At 44.6% G+C, this 14,675-nt stretch overlaps 6 protein-coding genes across 6 annotated transcripts; 4 read left to right on the top strand and 2 right to left on the bottom strand.

Annotated features, from left to right (window-relative positions):
- On the top strand, positions 1-1,171 carry EDB93DRAFT_1150803 (uncharacterized protein). Its single transcript, XM_041449694.1, has 4 exons — positions 1-213; positions 276-911; positions 965-981; positions 1,032-1,171. Exons 1-2 carry the CDS (start codon positions 160-162, stop codon positions 693-695), a joined length of 474 nt encoding a protein of 157 aa, XP_041306740.1. The 5' UTR covers positions 1-159; the 3' UTR covers positions 696-911; positions 965-981; positions 1,032-1,171.
- EDB93DRAFT_503007 (uncharacterized protein) lies at positions 716-1,682 on the bottom strand. Its single transcript, XM_041456573.1, has 6 exons — positions 1,554-1,682; positions 1,455-1,480; positions 1,147-1,405; positions 1,032-1,078; positions 965-981; positions 716-911 (listed from the first exon to the last, which is right to left on the bottom strand). Coding segments are annotated over exons 2-6 (438 nt in total). The 5' UTR covers positions 1,457-1,480; positions 1,554-1,682; the 3' UTR covers positions 716-798.
- A 670-nt stretch (positions 1,683-2,352) lies between these two features.
- EDB93DRAFT_1287453 (P-loop containing nucleoside triphosphate hydrolase protein) lies at positions 2,353-3,320 on the top strand (the record flags this gene model as incomplete). Its single annotated transcript, XM_041454523.1, has 2 exons — positions 2,353-2,673; positions 2,727-3,320. The coding sequence occupies 2 exons, from the start codon at positions 2,353-2,355 to the stop codon at positions 3,318-3,320; spliced, it is 915 nt and encodes a 304-aa protein (XP_041306742.1).
- A 1,496-nt stretch (positions 3,321-4,816) lies between these two features.
- EDB93DRAFT_1241098 (uncharacterized protein) lies at positions 4,817-6,087 on the bottom strand (the record flags this gene model as incomplete). Its single annotated transcript, XM_041451833.1, has 4 exons — positions 4,817-5,158; positions 5,217-5,316; positions 5,372-5,541; positions 5,596-6,087. The coding sequence occupies 4 exons, from the start codon at positions 6,085-6,087 to the stop codon at positions 4,817-4,819; spliced, it is 1,104 nt and encodes a 367-aa protein (XP_041306743.1).
- Positions 6,088-8,189: 2,102 nt separating this feature from the next.
- Positions 8,190-8,710, top strand: EDB93DRAFT_1087047 (uncharacterized protein; the record flags this gene model as incomplete). Its single annotated transcript, XM_041446013.1, has 2 exons — positions 8,190-8,510; positions 8,558-8,710. 2 exons carry the CDS (start codon positions 8,190-8,192, stop codon positions 8,708-8,710), a joined length of 474 nt encoding a protein of 157 aa, XP_041306744.1.
- A 712-nt stretch (positions 8,711-9,422) lies between these two features.
- EDB93DRAFT_1104664 (uncharacterized protein) lies at positions 9,423-10,955 on the top strand (the record flags this gene model as incomplete). The annotated part of the gene is given in 10 exon segments (XM_041447428.1): positions 9,423-9,476; positions 9,517-9,547; positions 9,648-9,726; positions 9,746-9,776; positions 9,868-9,899; positions 10,056-10,065; positions 10,333-10,356; positions 10,401-10,424; positions 10,570-10,833; positions 10,854-10,955. The coding sequence occupies 10 exon segments, from the start codon at positions 9,423-9,425 to the stop codon at positions 10,953-10,955; spliced, it is 651 nt and encodes a 216-aa protein (XP_041306745.1).
- Between the last annotated feature and the right edge of the window lie 3,720 nt (positions 10,956-14,675).

Consider the following 14,675-nt stretch of genomic DNA (forward strand, 5'->3'; position numbering starts at 1 on the left):
TCACAGCGACCAAATATTTGCCATTTCAAGTTTCTGGACCTTGAGCTTGAACTTTCGCAGTTTAACAATCACAACTTTCGATATACACCGACTGCAAAACTCTTTAGTCACATTCTATGGATTCGAGTATCTGAGATTTCCTCCTATTCCAAGACTCCAATGATTGCTCGAGCGGCAGTGAGAAGCAAAACGTTCATCAAGCTAGTAGTAACCCTGATATCGTGCCATAAGCCATCATCGGCACCGATGTTCATTGAAGTAGAAACACAACTCACCATAGTTCACTGTCGCGACATGACACTTATTCAAGTTCGACATTTGGCACACACAGAACGGAGCCGCCATATCTCCGGCAATGCTGGTTAGAGCAGCAGGATTGCAAGGGGTTGCTGCAAGTTCCAGGGCAATGGCCCTTTCCGGTAGGAGACTCATCACGGGTCATGAACTTGAATGTGGGAGAGGCGGATACTACTGATGCCATCAAAGCGGCAGCAACTGCGAGGACAGAGAAGATACGCATTGTTTGTGAGACTGGAGATGTGATATGGGTTCAGAACGATCTGAATGAGACAGTCGAAAGAAAGACGGTTTTTTATACTTTGTGCTGGATATTATTTTTCGTGGACCGGGTGACGCGGCAGGAAGAACTCGTCCATATGCAATCCATTTTCAAACATGCAACTAGATCAGTATGACCCATTCAGGTTCCTTGAATTCGGACATCTCTTTCTTTCAGTGTAGCGGTTCACGCGCTCGTGTTTCAAAATATCATCCCGCATGAATCTTTCTTACGCTGTTTCATTTCTTGGACTGTATGTAAACAGATGAATTTTTAGGAAGACTAGTTCTACCGGTCTGAAGGAAGAATGTACTTAGTACTAGTATTATGGGTAGAACTAATTGAAGCAGTTCTGCCATTGGCAGAACTCTGAACCATGCTCTGCCAGTGACAAAAAGCACTCACGCACATAATTATACAGCCTGACTCCGATGAGATTTTTTTTTTAAAAAAAAAAGTCACATGCACATACCTGTACCACCGTTGAACACACAACACCCCAAGACCGGAGGGAAAAGACTATCACAGGCCGCATAGTTGGTGTACTAGTATGAATGACTCGGAGAGGCGAAGGAATGGATGCGCACTGTGTTGTTATAGCAGGTATGACTACACATGACATGATCCGTGCATCGAAGAGTATGCACTGCGGAAAGAACCGAATATGATATGGAGTTGCTCCTGAGTCCTATTGCGCGTGAATGATAGTCGTCGTCCTTTGTTCCCCGCTCTCGACAAGACGCCGTAACCCAGAACTTAAAGAGCCAACCTGTGCACAAACGTGCCACCAACAAGAGCAACGTGCGAGGGATGTGCGAGTTTCGGATCTGCAATATCCATTCCACCCTGTACGAAATCAATATCGGCTTTGCCCGACAGCATGGGGAGACTCAACATATATCAGATCTACCACTATACAAACTGTTTGTCAAGTAAGATAGATCCTGGACCTTTAAGATTGCAGCTGGCGTCACTAAAGACTATTGCGACTTACAAGTGGTACACATTTGAAAAAACTGCTTGACAACGCCGGCATTAATATCTTCATGAACCTACTTTCGACGAGGGAATCGAGAAGACGGCCTCCAGACTTGGACGATGTAGGGAGCCTGTGTTCATCCTAATGCTGCCACATTCTCCCAATTCTGCCCTGCCTTCTGAGTCGAGAGAATCATCACCAAATTTCGCCATCGAGACATATCAACATGCCAGATATGAGTTCATCTTCGGCTGTTACGGAAATGGGTGAGCGTTGCGTCAATTATCATTGGATGGATAATCTCAAGGCTGGCTCAGGCTTCTGAATATGGCTAAGAATAATCAAATGAGAAAATGGAACACGTATGTCAGTAGTAGAGTTCCTTGTTGCGAGTGGACCTACCTCTCAGGCTCAGAGGATGCAGTCACATTTCTTCCAAATTACAGGATTCTGAAACTGTGCGGAATTGCAAAACTTGCGCATCGGAAATGTCCGGACAAGGACCACCGTAAGCGTGTGAGTGAGAGACTTGAATTAACTTAGGCCAGACTCCAAACCATCGGCAGTGTGTTGAGAGTACATCCGAGTGTCGCCACACAGACCAAATACGACCAACAATAATTCAAACAGCGCAACTTTGGACTCTAACACACTTGGCCGACTGGCACAAGTTGTAGTGGCGCAAAGGTTGTATCTATTTGTCCCTCAAAAAATACCTTCGAAATAGTCGCCTAGTGTTTTATTTACCAGTGTGACCTTCTGTGACACAACACATATCCATTTCGATTCTTTTGAATTAACCCTTAGCATTACAATGTCGGTCCGTCAATTCAAAGTACCAAATTTGACCGATATGAAGACACTCATTCACAGTACATTCGGTATCACCCCCTGTACTTGGCAACTTCAGTCAGCTTTGCATCAGCTTGAGAAGAAGAATGTCTTTACTATTTCTCCAACTGGCTCAGGCAAAATGTTCATGTTCTGGATCCCCCTTCTATTCAACAACAATGGAATTATCCTCATAGTGACACCTCTGAATATTCTTGGCGAGAAAACTCATAATGAAGCAACAACGCTGGGCTTCCCGGCCTACAATCTTTCTGCAGAAAATGCTACTGATGAAGCTTTCAATGTGGGTGCATGTCATTTGAATCTAGCTGCGCTGATGCTTGTTATACATGATAGGACATTGCGAAACTCAAGTACCAAGTCATTACTGTCAGCCCAGAGCGAGTACTTGGGGATGCATGGTTTAAGAATCTGTGGAACTCCAAAAGATTTACTGACGCTCTTTTCAATGTTACATTCGATGAAGGTCATTGTATTAGTGAATGGGGCAAATATTTTCGACCTTTGTATAGTGAATTGGGGAACCTTCGATGGTTCCTTCCAGACCATGTCTCTTTTCATACGGCGTCAGCGACAATGCCACCACACATCCTTCATGACATCCAGTCAAAACTTCATATTCGATCATATAATACTACAAAGATTATGTGTTCTAATGACCATCCCAACATTCACCTCATGGTAGAGGAGATGAAATATTCCCGCAGCTCCATGCATGATCTTACCTGGATATTCTCTTTCAATGGAACCACACCCCACGAAAAATTCATGCTGTTTACCAACTCGCGCGACAAAGCTGAGAGTGCTTGTCACTGCATCCATCTCGATATGCCACCGCAATCACGAGATAAGGTTGTTTGGTTTCACTCCAGCATGTCTATGGATTTTCGTGTTGATGTAATGGATAAGCTTTGTAGAGGGGACATTTGAGGCGTTTGTTGTATGGATGTTGTAGGAATGGTGAGTCGTGGCTTGTGGACTGATGAATACTTGAGCTCACAATATATGCATTAGGGTCTTGACTTGCGTGATATCACTCTTGTCGTTCAATGGGGATATACACTGTCCCTATGCACTTTAATGCAGAGACTTGGACATGCAGCATGAGACCCGTTACTAACAGCACTTGCAGTATATTTTGTCGAGCCATTGTATTTTGATACCTACCGTGGAAAGTGGAAGCGCCCATCGCCGCAGGGACACATAAGTGGTCCTGCTAGGAAGAGGGCAAAGCACACTGAGAAAAATAAGGCCAGCAGCAGCCGGTTGGACAGAGAGGATAGTGATCCAGAGGATCATGGTGGCATTGTCAGTGATGCAGAAGAAAATGTTGATGAGGACATGGGGAGAGACAATACTATAGAACGCACTCACCACAGATTAGCTGCAAGCATGCCATCTCCTGAAGTATCGCTGGGGATGTCTACACATCTACGAGATCCTCCTGACTCCACTGAGGCTGTTGCAGAAATATTGCCGAGTGGGCTTGACAACGACACAGTTGAGCAATCGGCAATGTACGCATTTATAAATGCTCACCTTCATGGCTTGTGTCGTCGAAGGGTAGCAGACGAATACTTCAACAATCCTAGTATTGGTGAGCACCTGCATTGTTCAAATAGATCATGGACTTACCTGCCAATTGTAAAGATCCGGCAGTGAGTAACACCAGTTCCAGCGGTTGTTGTGTGAGGTGCAGCATTAAACTATCGCCTTACTGCTGTGACATTTGTAACCCCGCAGCATTACAATCTCGTCTGTTCCCATCACTTCCATTGCCATCCACTCACGCAAAACACAAATTCACTATCAAACCATATGAAATGACAACCGGGGGACATGATCTTCATTGGGAGCTCCTCCATTGGAGAGATTTTAAGGTGCTTGAGGAGGATCTTGATGGTGACAACTTCTTTGGCCCTCAAATTATTATGTCAAACAAAATCTTGGACTGAATTATTGACCTTGCTCACTACTCAAAGATTATCAGCACCACCGCCCTCTTTGAGCAGACGCACTGGTGTTATGCAGATTTATACGGCCCTGAAATCCTCAAAATCATCAAGACGTGCATTCTGTTACCACGTCCACCATCTCCCAAGCCAGTGGCTTCGGTATCTGTCCCTGTTCTTGGTTCCTCCTCTATTGTAAACCAGCATTCTCTTGTGCCAAACCCACAGTCAATCAAAGCCGCTGGTTCTGTAGACGTTCCTTCTGTGAAGCGACCAAGGAAGTGCAGTGCATGCGGGAACTTTGGTCATATTGGTAAGTGTTTATTCAATGCAACGGTGGTATCTAACATGAAGAGTTTCTAGCATCGAACAAGCTATGTTCAAAATATGTTCCCAGACTACGACGATCAAAAGTGAAGGCAAACACTGAGAACGATCCTCCAGCAGCGGCTGGTCCATCATTAGCCTGACAGGTCAGTCGAGGAAATCATCCCCCTCAATCTCAAAACCACTGTTATCCTCCTCATTAACGACCTTTTGCTCCTGCATTAGTGTCATTCCTGCTGAAACCTGATCCGGCACTACTCGCAGGGCCTTCCGGCCATCCTTCGACAGATGTACATTCTTGTCATTCATACACCCTGATAATTTTTTTATTGTCTTCATCGTATTCGGTGCTGAGTGTCGGATGGTTCGGTGCTGTAAGTGAAATGTGTTCTCCATGGTAACATGGCAACTATGGTATATTTCAATGAGCGGAGATTCCTTTATGATGTGCTCGAGAGTGCCATTTGGACCACCACCTGGGAAAATCACCTTGATTTCAATGAAACTTAGAGCTTAACTCGGCGGGTAACAGTTAATGATTATTCACCTTGGTGTACAGGTTATTTCGCTCAACAAGCCAGTCAACAGCGCAGAACGCCACGCTCTTCCCAGTTGGATTGCACAACAAGTTCATTTGTATGATGTCACTGTCGAGACTTGAGCTTAGCAGGCGCACTAACATCGAGTCAAACCAACTCATACCTCAATGATTCTGGCGAGTTAAACTGTAAGTTGTTCAGAAATCTGGATATCTGTGATGAGTACTTATGCTTGCCGGTAGCTTTGAAAATGTATATCCATGGGAGGAAGGACGCCTCTACCCTCCTGATGTCTCTGGTGTTCATGGCCTGACACAGGTCAATATACAGCAGCTCGTCTCAGTTACGCAAAGTCTGGTTTTTGAACTGTTTATCTTGCTGTCCCACTGGTTTTGACCGTGCGGCATCCAGGCCATCTGTTGTTGCCATGTATTTCCGCACAATGGTATGTGACATTGTGATGATAACATCCCAGGTTGGCTCTGATTCAGCAAATTTTTCCAGTGTTGCACACACTGTGTTTTGGTGGTGTGCCTCAATCCACCAACAATCAAGTATCGAGGCCCAGACATCATGATGAAGGACATCGTGTACGCGTCTGAATCCTGGCTTGCTAACTATCTTCCCCATTTCATCAGGTCGCAGAACACCTATGTGCTGGTACAGGCTATTCTCATCATCATGTCCTTCTTTCGGCTGGATATGTGTACACCAAAGGGCATCAGCACATGCCATTTTGTAGTGGAATAACCCCGGAAAGAAGATGACATATTGAAAGCAGTTTTTCGGTGTGTACTCGATCCGTCGGCTGTTGCGGACAGTGTCTAATCTTTCCTTTGTCAAAAGGTCGCCATAGACAAGAATGACATGTTCGGTCATGTCAACATCATGATCAGCATTGAAACTGCTGTCATGCTTGTCACCAATCCAACCCTGTTGAAATAGGTCCTCTAAGACCTCGACGTTGCCGTCTGTCATCGATTGTTTGATATCCATCGCATGGCAAGGGATCTGATGGGTCTTGTGAACGGGTATCCTCTTTACAGTCTCTGGTTCACCAAGGTCCTTCAAGAAATGTTTGAACTTCTGATGTTGATTGACGAGAATTGCTCGAACATGCCAGGCAAATGCTGCAGTTCATGGGCTGGGCTTTGTCGGATTGATTTGGCGACTGTATGTATCCTTTTTGTGTAGATCCATCATGGTTCTCATCTCATTCATCAGCAGTGTGACTGATGGCAATGGATTCCTGTGGTCTGACGCCCATAATTCAGCAGAACATTTCAATGCAATGGTGTTGCTCTCATCAATACCGAAAAGCGGGATAACTGTGGTGGATGTGGCACTGACAAATGAGGACCAGTTCTTCAGGGTAGGTTGAGATATCTTGAAAGCAATGTCGAAGTTATCGTATGCGAAGGCTGCTTGAAGTGTGCATACTTCACTCCTGATTTTGCTGCTAATCTCTTTTGAGACAGACATTACTGCATTGTGGATTGACGACAAGCTGATTGAAAGACCTGCATGAGCCAAAACCTCAACTACTTTCTCTGGCACACAAGTTGACTTCATGAAGAATCCCATCCAACCCTGTAAGTAGTTGCACTTTTCGTTCGAGCTTTGCAAACATATGCTGATTGCCACTACAGCCTTCTAATAAGTACCATCAGTACTGTACCTGCTGCTGCACCTTGAGACTTACAATAACAAGTAGTACCTCATTCCTTTCGGCAGCACAACACTGGTGTTTTTTTGGGTGCCCCTCAAAGACTTCTTCACTTTCGCCATCACTGTCATCACCCAGCCCCATGCTATCTCCACTGAATTTGCCCAAATCCATCTCTTGTTGTTTGACAACGTCCGCCGTCTGTGACCCCACAGCTGAGGGACTTGGCATTTTGCGCTGGCGGTTGTCCCTGCTGTCAAGAAGGGCCATCATTAGATTCCAAAGGTGCGGGGCAACGGTTTTCATCTTTGTTACAAGTTGATCAATGAGCAGCATTTTGAGTTGTTCCACAGGTTGCTGATGTCGCTCAGAAATGAAGGCCATGCTGTTGGAGACTGAGTTCAACAACTTCTCAACACAACTCTGTGTGCACGAGGGCAGTTGCTCAGGAGAATACGGACAGATGTGAGTCTTCGTTAGTGTTCAGCAATGTGTACAACTGACTCGCGTTAGATGTCAGTGAGATTTTTGCATCCTGGTGTTCGACATGGCTGCTTTCGAGAACACCGCTCATGAAGGTTGAGGTAGACAGGCCATTATCTTGCAGGCACTGCATCACCTTTGATAGTCTACTTGCAAGACTCATTGTACAACAGTAGTTCATGCATGACAGCGCTCATTTTATCACAAACTCACTGACTACTATGCCTCATGTTCTCCTCGCATCATTCCTTCTGCGCTGCTAATTCCCTCACAGTTTAGATATATTATAATCAAAATTATATTTCAATAATAATTATATCAAAGGTTTAATCAAATACGTCCGCATCACGCCCGGGTGCACTGGCGACTATTTCGAAGGTATTTTTTTGGAGGGACAATTAGATACAACCTTTGTGCCACTACAACTTGTGCCAGTTGGCCAAGTGTGTTAGAGTCCAAAGTTGTGCTGTTTGAATTATTGTTGGTCGTATTTGGTCTGTGTGGCGGCACTTGGATGTACTCTCAACACACTGCCAATGGTTTGGAGGCTGGGCGGTGTGTAGAGTCTCGTGCTAGTACATTCCAAATACAATACATATTTTAAACCCCGCACCTTAATTCGAACACCGCAACTTTGGACTCTACACACCTAACCGACTGGCACAAGTTGTTGTGGCGTCAAGTTTGCCACTGTTTGAAATCCTTCCGAACAATGGATCAAGCCGTCAGGTACACCGGACAGATGGGTGCGTGGAGGTCAATTTGCGTGATGTGACAGATGCAATCCCATTTTGGATTCATTTCTGTTAAGTTAACATTTACCATACTCAGAATGTCTCCTTGTCATTTCAATGTCCCAAGCTTTGAGAACATGAAGCAAACTGTCCAAGAGAAGTTTGGCTTGTCTCCCTGCACCTGGCAGCTTCAGGCAGCTCAATATCAGCTCAACAGCAAGGATGTTATCATGATCTCCCCAACTGGCTCCAGAAAAACATTGACATTTTGGATTCCTCTCATATTTAACGCAGGTGGGATTATCATTATTGTGACACCGCTGAATATATTAGGAGAGAAGAATCAAAAGGAGGCAGAGGCATTGGGTTTCCCCGCCATCAATCTGTGTAAAGAGACTGCCTCAGATCAGGCGTTCAAGGTATGTAACGAGATTCTGATTATCTCTTCATCAATAACATTGCGCAGGACATCGAGAAGCTTAAATATTGCATCATCATGGTCAGCCCAGAACGGTTACTCAGCGACTCACATTTTCAGGCATTATGGAAGTCAAAGAAGTTCACTGAGACAAGGTTCCAAACATTCAGAGCATCACTTTGCATCTTTACAGTGAGCTGATTCATAAATGTTGTTTCCAGCTGCTCCACAGTCACAGAGGTGGCCTTGAAGTGGAGGCCATGATGCTCGAGAGATAGCTCAGCAACCTCCTTACACAACTCTCTGCGTAGTGTTCCTGCTGCCCAGGCAAAAACTGATGGATGTGAGTTCTCGTTATTGTACAACTGCACACAAATTTGAGCTGCATTCATTGTCAGCGAGTCTCAGCTGGCAGTGTGAATGGTATATCTGCTGTCCAAAATTGCACTGACAAATCCTGCTGCTGACAGGTTGTTTTGCTGCAGGCACTGCAGGACATTCATCAGTCAAAATTCGAGGTTCATTCTGGGGTGGTGTACAGTGGAGTGGTACTGTATTCATTTTGTACCTCTTGCCTCACGTTTTGCATGATGTTTTGTATGATTCTACTCCCATTCTTGTGCATTCATCATGCTCACCGGTTATTATTTAAAAATATAAATTAAATAATATGAATGTAATCTAAATATTACTTTGTCACACTTGCCGTTGCATTAATAAGCTTCCCAGCATACCTGACAGCTTGATCCATTGTTCGGAAGGATTTCAAACAGTGGCAAACTTGACGCCACAACAACTTGTGCCAGTCGGCTAGGTGTATAGAGTCCAAAGTTGCGGTGTTCGAATTAAGGTGTGGGGTTTAAAATATGTATTGTATTTGGAATGTACTAGCACGAGACTCTACACACCACCAATGGTTTGGAGTCTGGCAATAGGCGTGCTCAATTCTTACGATGTCAAGTTCAAGGTGTGTGCACCTCAACCTCACATAATTCGGAGCTTATTAGATTGCCATAATGGGGTGGGAATGGCATCCTAGTTAGCATATGATCTTTGCTATCTCACTCACTACTAGTAATACTACGAATAAATGGTTTATTCCCTAAACACTTGCTAACATAACAAGGCTATTAACAAGGCTATTACCGGAGGCTGCCGACGGTAACTGTCAGCTATGTCAGCAATGTGATCCCCATGCTTTTGGCAGCTCCCATGATGTGCGCTCATCACCAATAGTCTGTGCTCGCTGTTCACCATGATGAGCAAGGTAAGTCCCCCAGTTCTGGACCATTTTTTTCAATTTTTTATTTATTTAAATGCTATTTATATTTACCATCACATTCCTAATATTCATAAAGCCCTGTGCTCTCGCAGGCACTATGTTTCAACTGTAAGTCTTTTACTTGAATGTACATGTGACTTTGTTGACCATGCGTGGTTACATGACTTCGCTCCTGAACATCACGCTCGCTGTCTGTGCACCACCACTCACTAGCTTCAACAATGGCTGTGTTTGCTGTATTGGGTGACTGAGAACCTGGCATAGTGACTATTTAGTGAGTAGATTGCTTGATCTTGCCAGAAATTGAGGCTGATACAATCATTACAAGCCCATTCACCAGGACAACACGACCAGCATGGTCACTGGTTGTTGCATGCGAAACTACCAAACAGGCTGAACATGTCATGACCTTGCAGCATTTTATCAAATTGCTCAGCCAACAAGTACCACCAATCAGCGTGACGGACTCTCTCTTATAGTCTCAGGCCCTCAAGGCAATATTTTCGCATCACATGCCATTTTACCCTGTTGTGTGCGGTAGGAATGTTGGAATATACCTTACCTGGTGAGTACTACACATTGTCTCTACTGATGATTATCTAACTGCAGTATAGGGAAGGGGCATTTCAGCAAGTGAGCGGACAACAAGTGCAGAAGTTCAAGAAAACTAGGACATTTGTTGAGGCTGTTGAGTTCAAGTTCATGCTCACCAGAGGAAATGAACGCACACCCACTCAACCAACATTGCTACCATTGCACACTCCAACGTCCCCCACAGATCCTTCGTGTTCCTCGAGGACAATGGCAAGACTGTCTGTCACACAGCCCACCAATCCTGAGCCTTGCCAGATTTATCGTTTCATCTGATCCCTTGCTGGAGTTGTTGGAGAAGAATATGGACCACCTGATCCCAGCATTCACAACAGTGAAGAATACCCACCCCATGGCCTTCTTGGCATGGCCGCAGAGAAGTACCTTGATGCTCATGGCTATAAGGGCAGTGCCGTCTTTCACATCCTACTTGCATTTAAGGAGGCATACTGTGTGTCGGATTTTATCAAGTATGTCTGCCCAAGGGGCATGTCTCAGGCCGAGGCCATTTACATATATGAGCTCATCAGCGGCTCTGATTTTGGGTATGAGGATTACAAAGCTGTGTACTAATTTTCACTTATTGTTCGCTTCATTTTTTACATATATACTACTGCTGATCTCTCATTTGTATCAAACACTATTCCCCATTCAACATGGCTCGTCTGTCTCTGCACAGCACTCAACGCTATATTAAGACTACAAAAGTCAGTCAGTGCACACCATGGTGCTCACGAATGAAGAGAAAGCAAATAGCAAAGAAATCGGCAGCTGAAAAAAAAGCTCTTGCTGAGAAGTGCCTCAAGAGGAAGACAAATTATCACACCGCACTTGCTGAAGCACAAGACGTACTAATGCAAGAGGCCATCAAGATGCATGAGATGCTTGGCTCTCACACAGTCAACTACTACTATGAAGCCATTATCCAGACATCACATATGACCAAATGCCAGAGGGCGTGTAATCCACCCAAAACTTGAAACCCAGTATGCAACATGCCCATTTTTCATTTACATTAAACAAATCATCGAATGCCGAATGCCGAGTGCCAAGGCCCAATGTCCGAAGCCCGAAACCCAAAGCCTGAAACCCGAAAATATGTATACAACATATCAATATTTCACTCATTGCATAAATCACAGAGTGTCAAGTGCCAAAACCCGAAACTCAAAGCATGGTACAAAAATCACCAAGTGCCAAGTGCCGAGTGCCAAGGCCCGAACCCCGATGTCCGAAGCCTGATACCCGAAGCCCGAAACCCGAAACTATGTATACAACATATCCATATTTCCCCCACTGCACAAATCACCGATTGTTGAGTCCAAAACCCAAAACTCAACACCCGGTACACAAATCACCAAGTGCTGTGTGCTGAGGCCCAAGCCCTGATGTCCAAAGCCCGAAACCCGAAGCCTGGAACCCGAAAATATGTATATAACATATCAATATTTCACTCATTGCACAAATCACTGAGTGTCGAGTGCCAAAACCTGAAACTCAACACCCAGTACAAAAATCACCAAGTGTTGAGTGCCAAGTGCCAAGGCCCCAAACCCGATGTCGGAAGCCCAAAACCTAAATCCTGAAACCTGAAAATATGTATATAACATATCAATATTTCACTCATTGCACAAATCACCAAGTGCTGAGTGCTGAGTGCCAAGGCCCGACATCCAAAGCCTGAAACCCAAAGCCTGATACCCAAAGATATGTATACAACATATCATATTTCCCTCACTGCACAAATCACCGAGTGTCGAGTACCAAAACCTGAAACTCAACACCTGGTACACGTGACTACAACTGGACATGAATTCTTAATCGATGGACAAGAAAAGACTACCAATACACTCACCTAGACTCAGACAACAACTTCCATGTTTTCATTATCTTTGCGTATTGCACACCGGGTTTTGAGTTTCAGGTTTTGGCACTCAACACTCAGTGATTTGTGCAATGAGTAAAAAATGGAAATATTGCATATATGTTTTTGGGTTTTGGGCTTCAGACATCGGGCTTTGGGCCTCGACACTCGGCACTTGGCACTTGGTGATTTGTGTACCGGGTGTCGAGTTTCGGGTTTCAGTACTTGACACTTGGTGATTGGTGCAGTGAGGGAAATATGGATATGTTATATACATATTTTCGGGTTTCGGGCTTCGGACATCGGGGTTCGGGCCTTGGCACTTGGCACTTGGTGATTTTTGTACCATACTTTGAGTTTCGGGTTTTGGCACTCGACACTCAGTGATTTGTGCAATGAGTGAAATATTGATATGTTGTATACATATTTTTGGGTTTCAGAGTTTGGGCTTCGGACATCGGGGCGTGGGCCTCGGCACTCGGCACTTGGTGATTTGTGTACCAGGTGTCAAGTTTCGGGTTTCGGTACTCGACACCCGGTGATTTGTGCAGTGAGGGAAATATGGATATGTTGTATACATATTTTCGGATTTCGGATTTTGGGCTTCAGGTTTTGGGCTTCGGACATTGGGGTGCGGGCCTTGGCACTCGGCACTTGGTGGGGTGTTCGGGTGTCTGGAATGGATGTTGCAAAATGGGATTCGGTTTTTGGGCATCTGGGACTCGGTAATCTGTGAATGTCAGACAGATATCTCACTACCTCGGCCCACCCGTCTATATAACATCCCCCTCCATCGGCCCACCCGTCTATATAATGAATATTCCACCACTCCCTCGGCCCATCCGTCTACAAAATAATTCCAGTATGTCGGCCCACCTGTCTATACAATAAACCCTTACATTGGCCCACCTGTCTATATAATACATATTCCACCACTCCCTCGGCCCACCCGTGTACAAAATACTTCCTGTACATCGGCCCACCCATCTATACAATAAACCATTACATCGGCCCACCCGACATCTTTGAGGATATATATAATATCAGCATAGATGGGCCCACCCATCTCCATCGGAAATAATATCCCTCCCGGCCCATCCATCAACATCGGGGATATACATAACATCAGCCCATAGTCCACTGGCCCATCTTATACGGGATATTATGTAGGTCGGGTGACCCATATAATATGGAAATATGTCACTGTAATATGTGTAAACATCTAGTGTAGTGTGGTGATTATTAGAACCAGTTAAGTTGGAAAGGAAAGGAGAAAGAAAGTCATTCCCATGACAGGGCATATTTGTAGTGAATTCCACTTTGTTCCCACAGTCAGTCAGGAGCAAGTGGACAATTGTGGACAATTAACATACCTAGTACTTGGCTCCAACAATGTGGGGGGTTGGAATAAATTAAAAATTATGCTGTATGGATCAGTTCTTACATCAACTTAAATCTGAATAACATTCTACTATTCACTGTAACAACAAAATAATGTTTTGAAACTTATGCAGTGAGCGGTGAAGTGGACTCCACCAGAGATACCCCAAGTAGTTTGGCCTTTGGCCTTGATCATGAGCGGGTACTTATTAACAAGTGTAACCTACATATGTAACCACTGAGAATAGGAGAAAGACAGCTGCTAAACTATATTTGAAGTGTATAATCAGACCCAAGATGGTATATAAGAAAAATGCAGAGCAGGAAACAGAGCCCCTTCAGTGACAAATTCCGTATTATATGGGTCACCTGACCTACATAATATCCCATATAAGATGGGCCAGCGGACTATGGGCCGATGTGATGTATATCCCTGATGTTGACAGATGGGCCAGGGGGAATATTATTTCCGATGGAGACAGCTGGGGCCATCTATGCCAATGTTATATATATGCTCAATGATGTCGGATGGACCAGGATGAATATTTTTACCGATGGAGATGGGTGGGCCCATCTGGGGAATATGTACAGTAGGATGGACATGTATATTATAGACAGCTAGGCTGAAGGGAGTTGAGAGGCAATCATTATTATATAAATGGGTGGGTCGATGTAAAGGTACATTGTATAGACAGGTGGGCTGATGTATAGGAATCATTTTGTAGACGGGTGGGCCGATGTAAAGGTACATTGTATAGCCAGGTGGGCCGACGTACAGGAATAATTTTGTAGACGGGTGGGCCAAGAAAGCAGTGGAATATTTATTATATAGACGGGTGGGCCGAGGTCATTGTGAATTGTACAGACGGGTGGGCTGAGCGAGCAGTAAAACATTTATTATATCGACGGGTGGGCCAAGAGTGCAGGAAATTATTTATGATATAGACTGGTGGGCCGATGAGGTAATATATTACATAGACAGGTGGGCCGAGGTAGGGAGATATTGTGTAGATGTATAGGCCAAGGTATTGGTTTACTATATAGATATA

This window comes from Suillus bovinus (genome assembly GCF_016758785.1).
Source record: "Suillus bovinus strain UH-Sbo-P2 chromosome Unknown EDB93scaffold_35, whole genome shotgun sequence".
Classification (NCBI taxonomy): Eukaryota; Fungi; Basidiomycota; class Agaricomycetes; order Boletales; family Suillaceae; genus Suillus; species Suillus bovinus.

Excerpts from the sequence above, each read along its gene's own strand:
- EDB93DRAFT_1150803 (XM_041449694.1), top strand. The coding sequence starts at position 160 with ATGATTGCTCGAGCGGCAGTGAGAAGCAAAACGTTCATCAAGCTAGTA. Across the intron at positions 214-275 it reads TCATCAAGCTAGTAGTAACC|CATAGTTCACTGTCGCGACA; the intron begins CTGATATCGTGC and ends AACACAACTCAC.
- EDB93DRAFT_503007 (XM_041456573.1), bottom strand. Across the intron at positions 1,079-1,146 it reads ATACCTGCTATAACAACACA|TCTTTTCCCTCCGGTCTTGG; the intron begins GTGCGCATCCAT and ends GGCCTGTGATAG.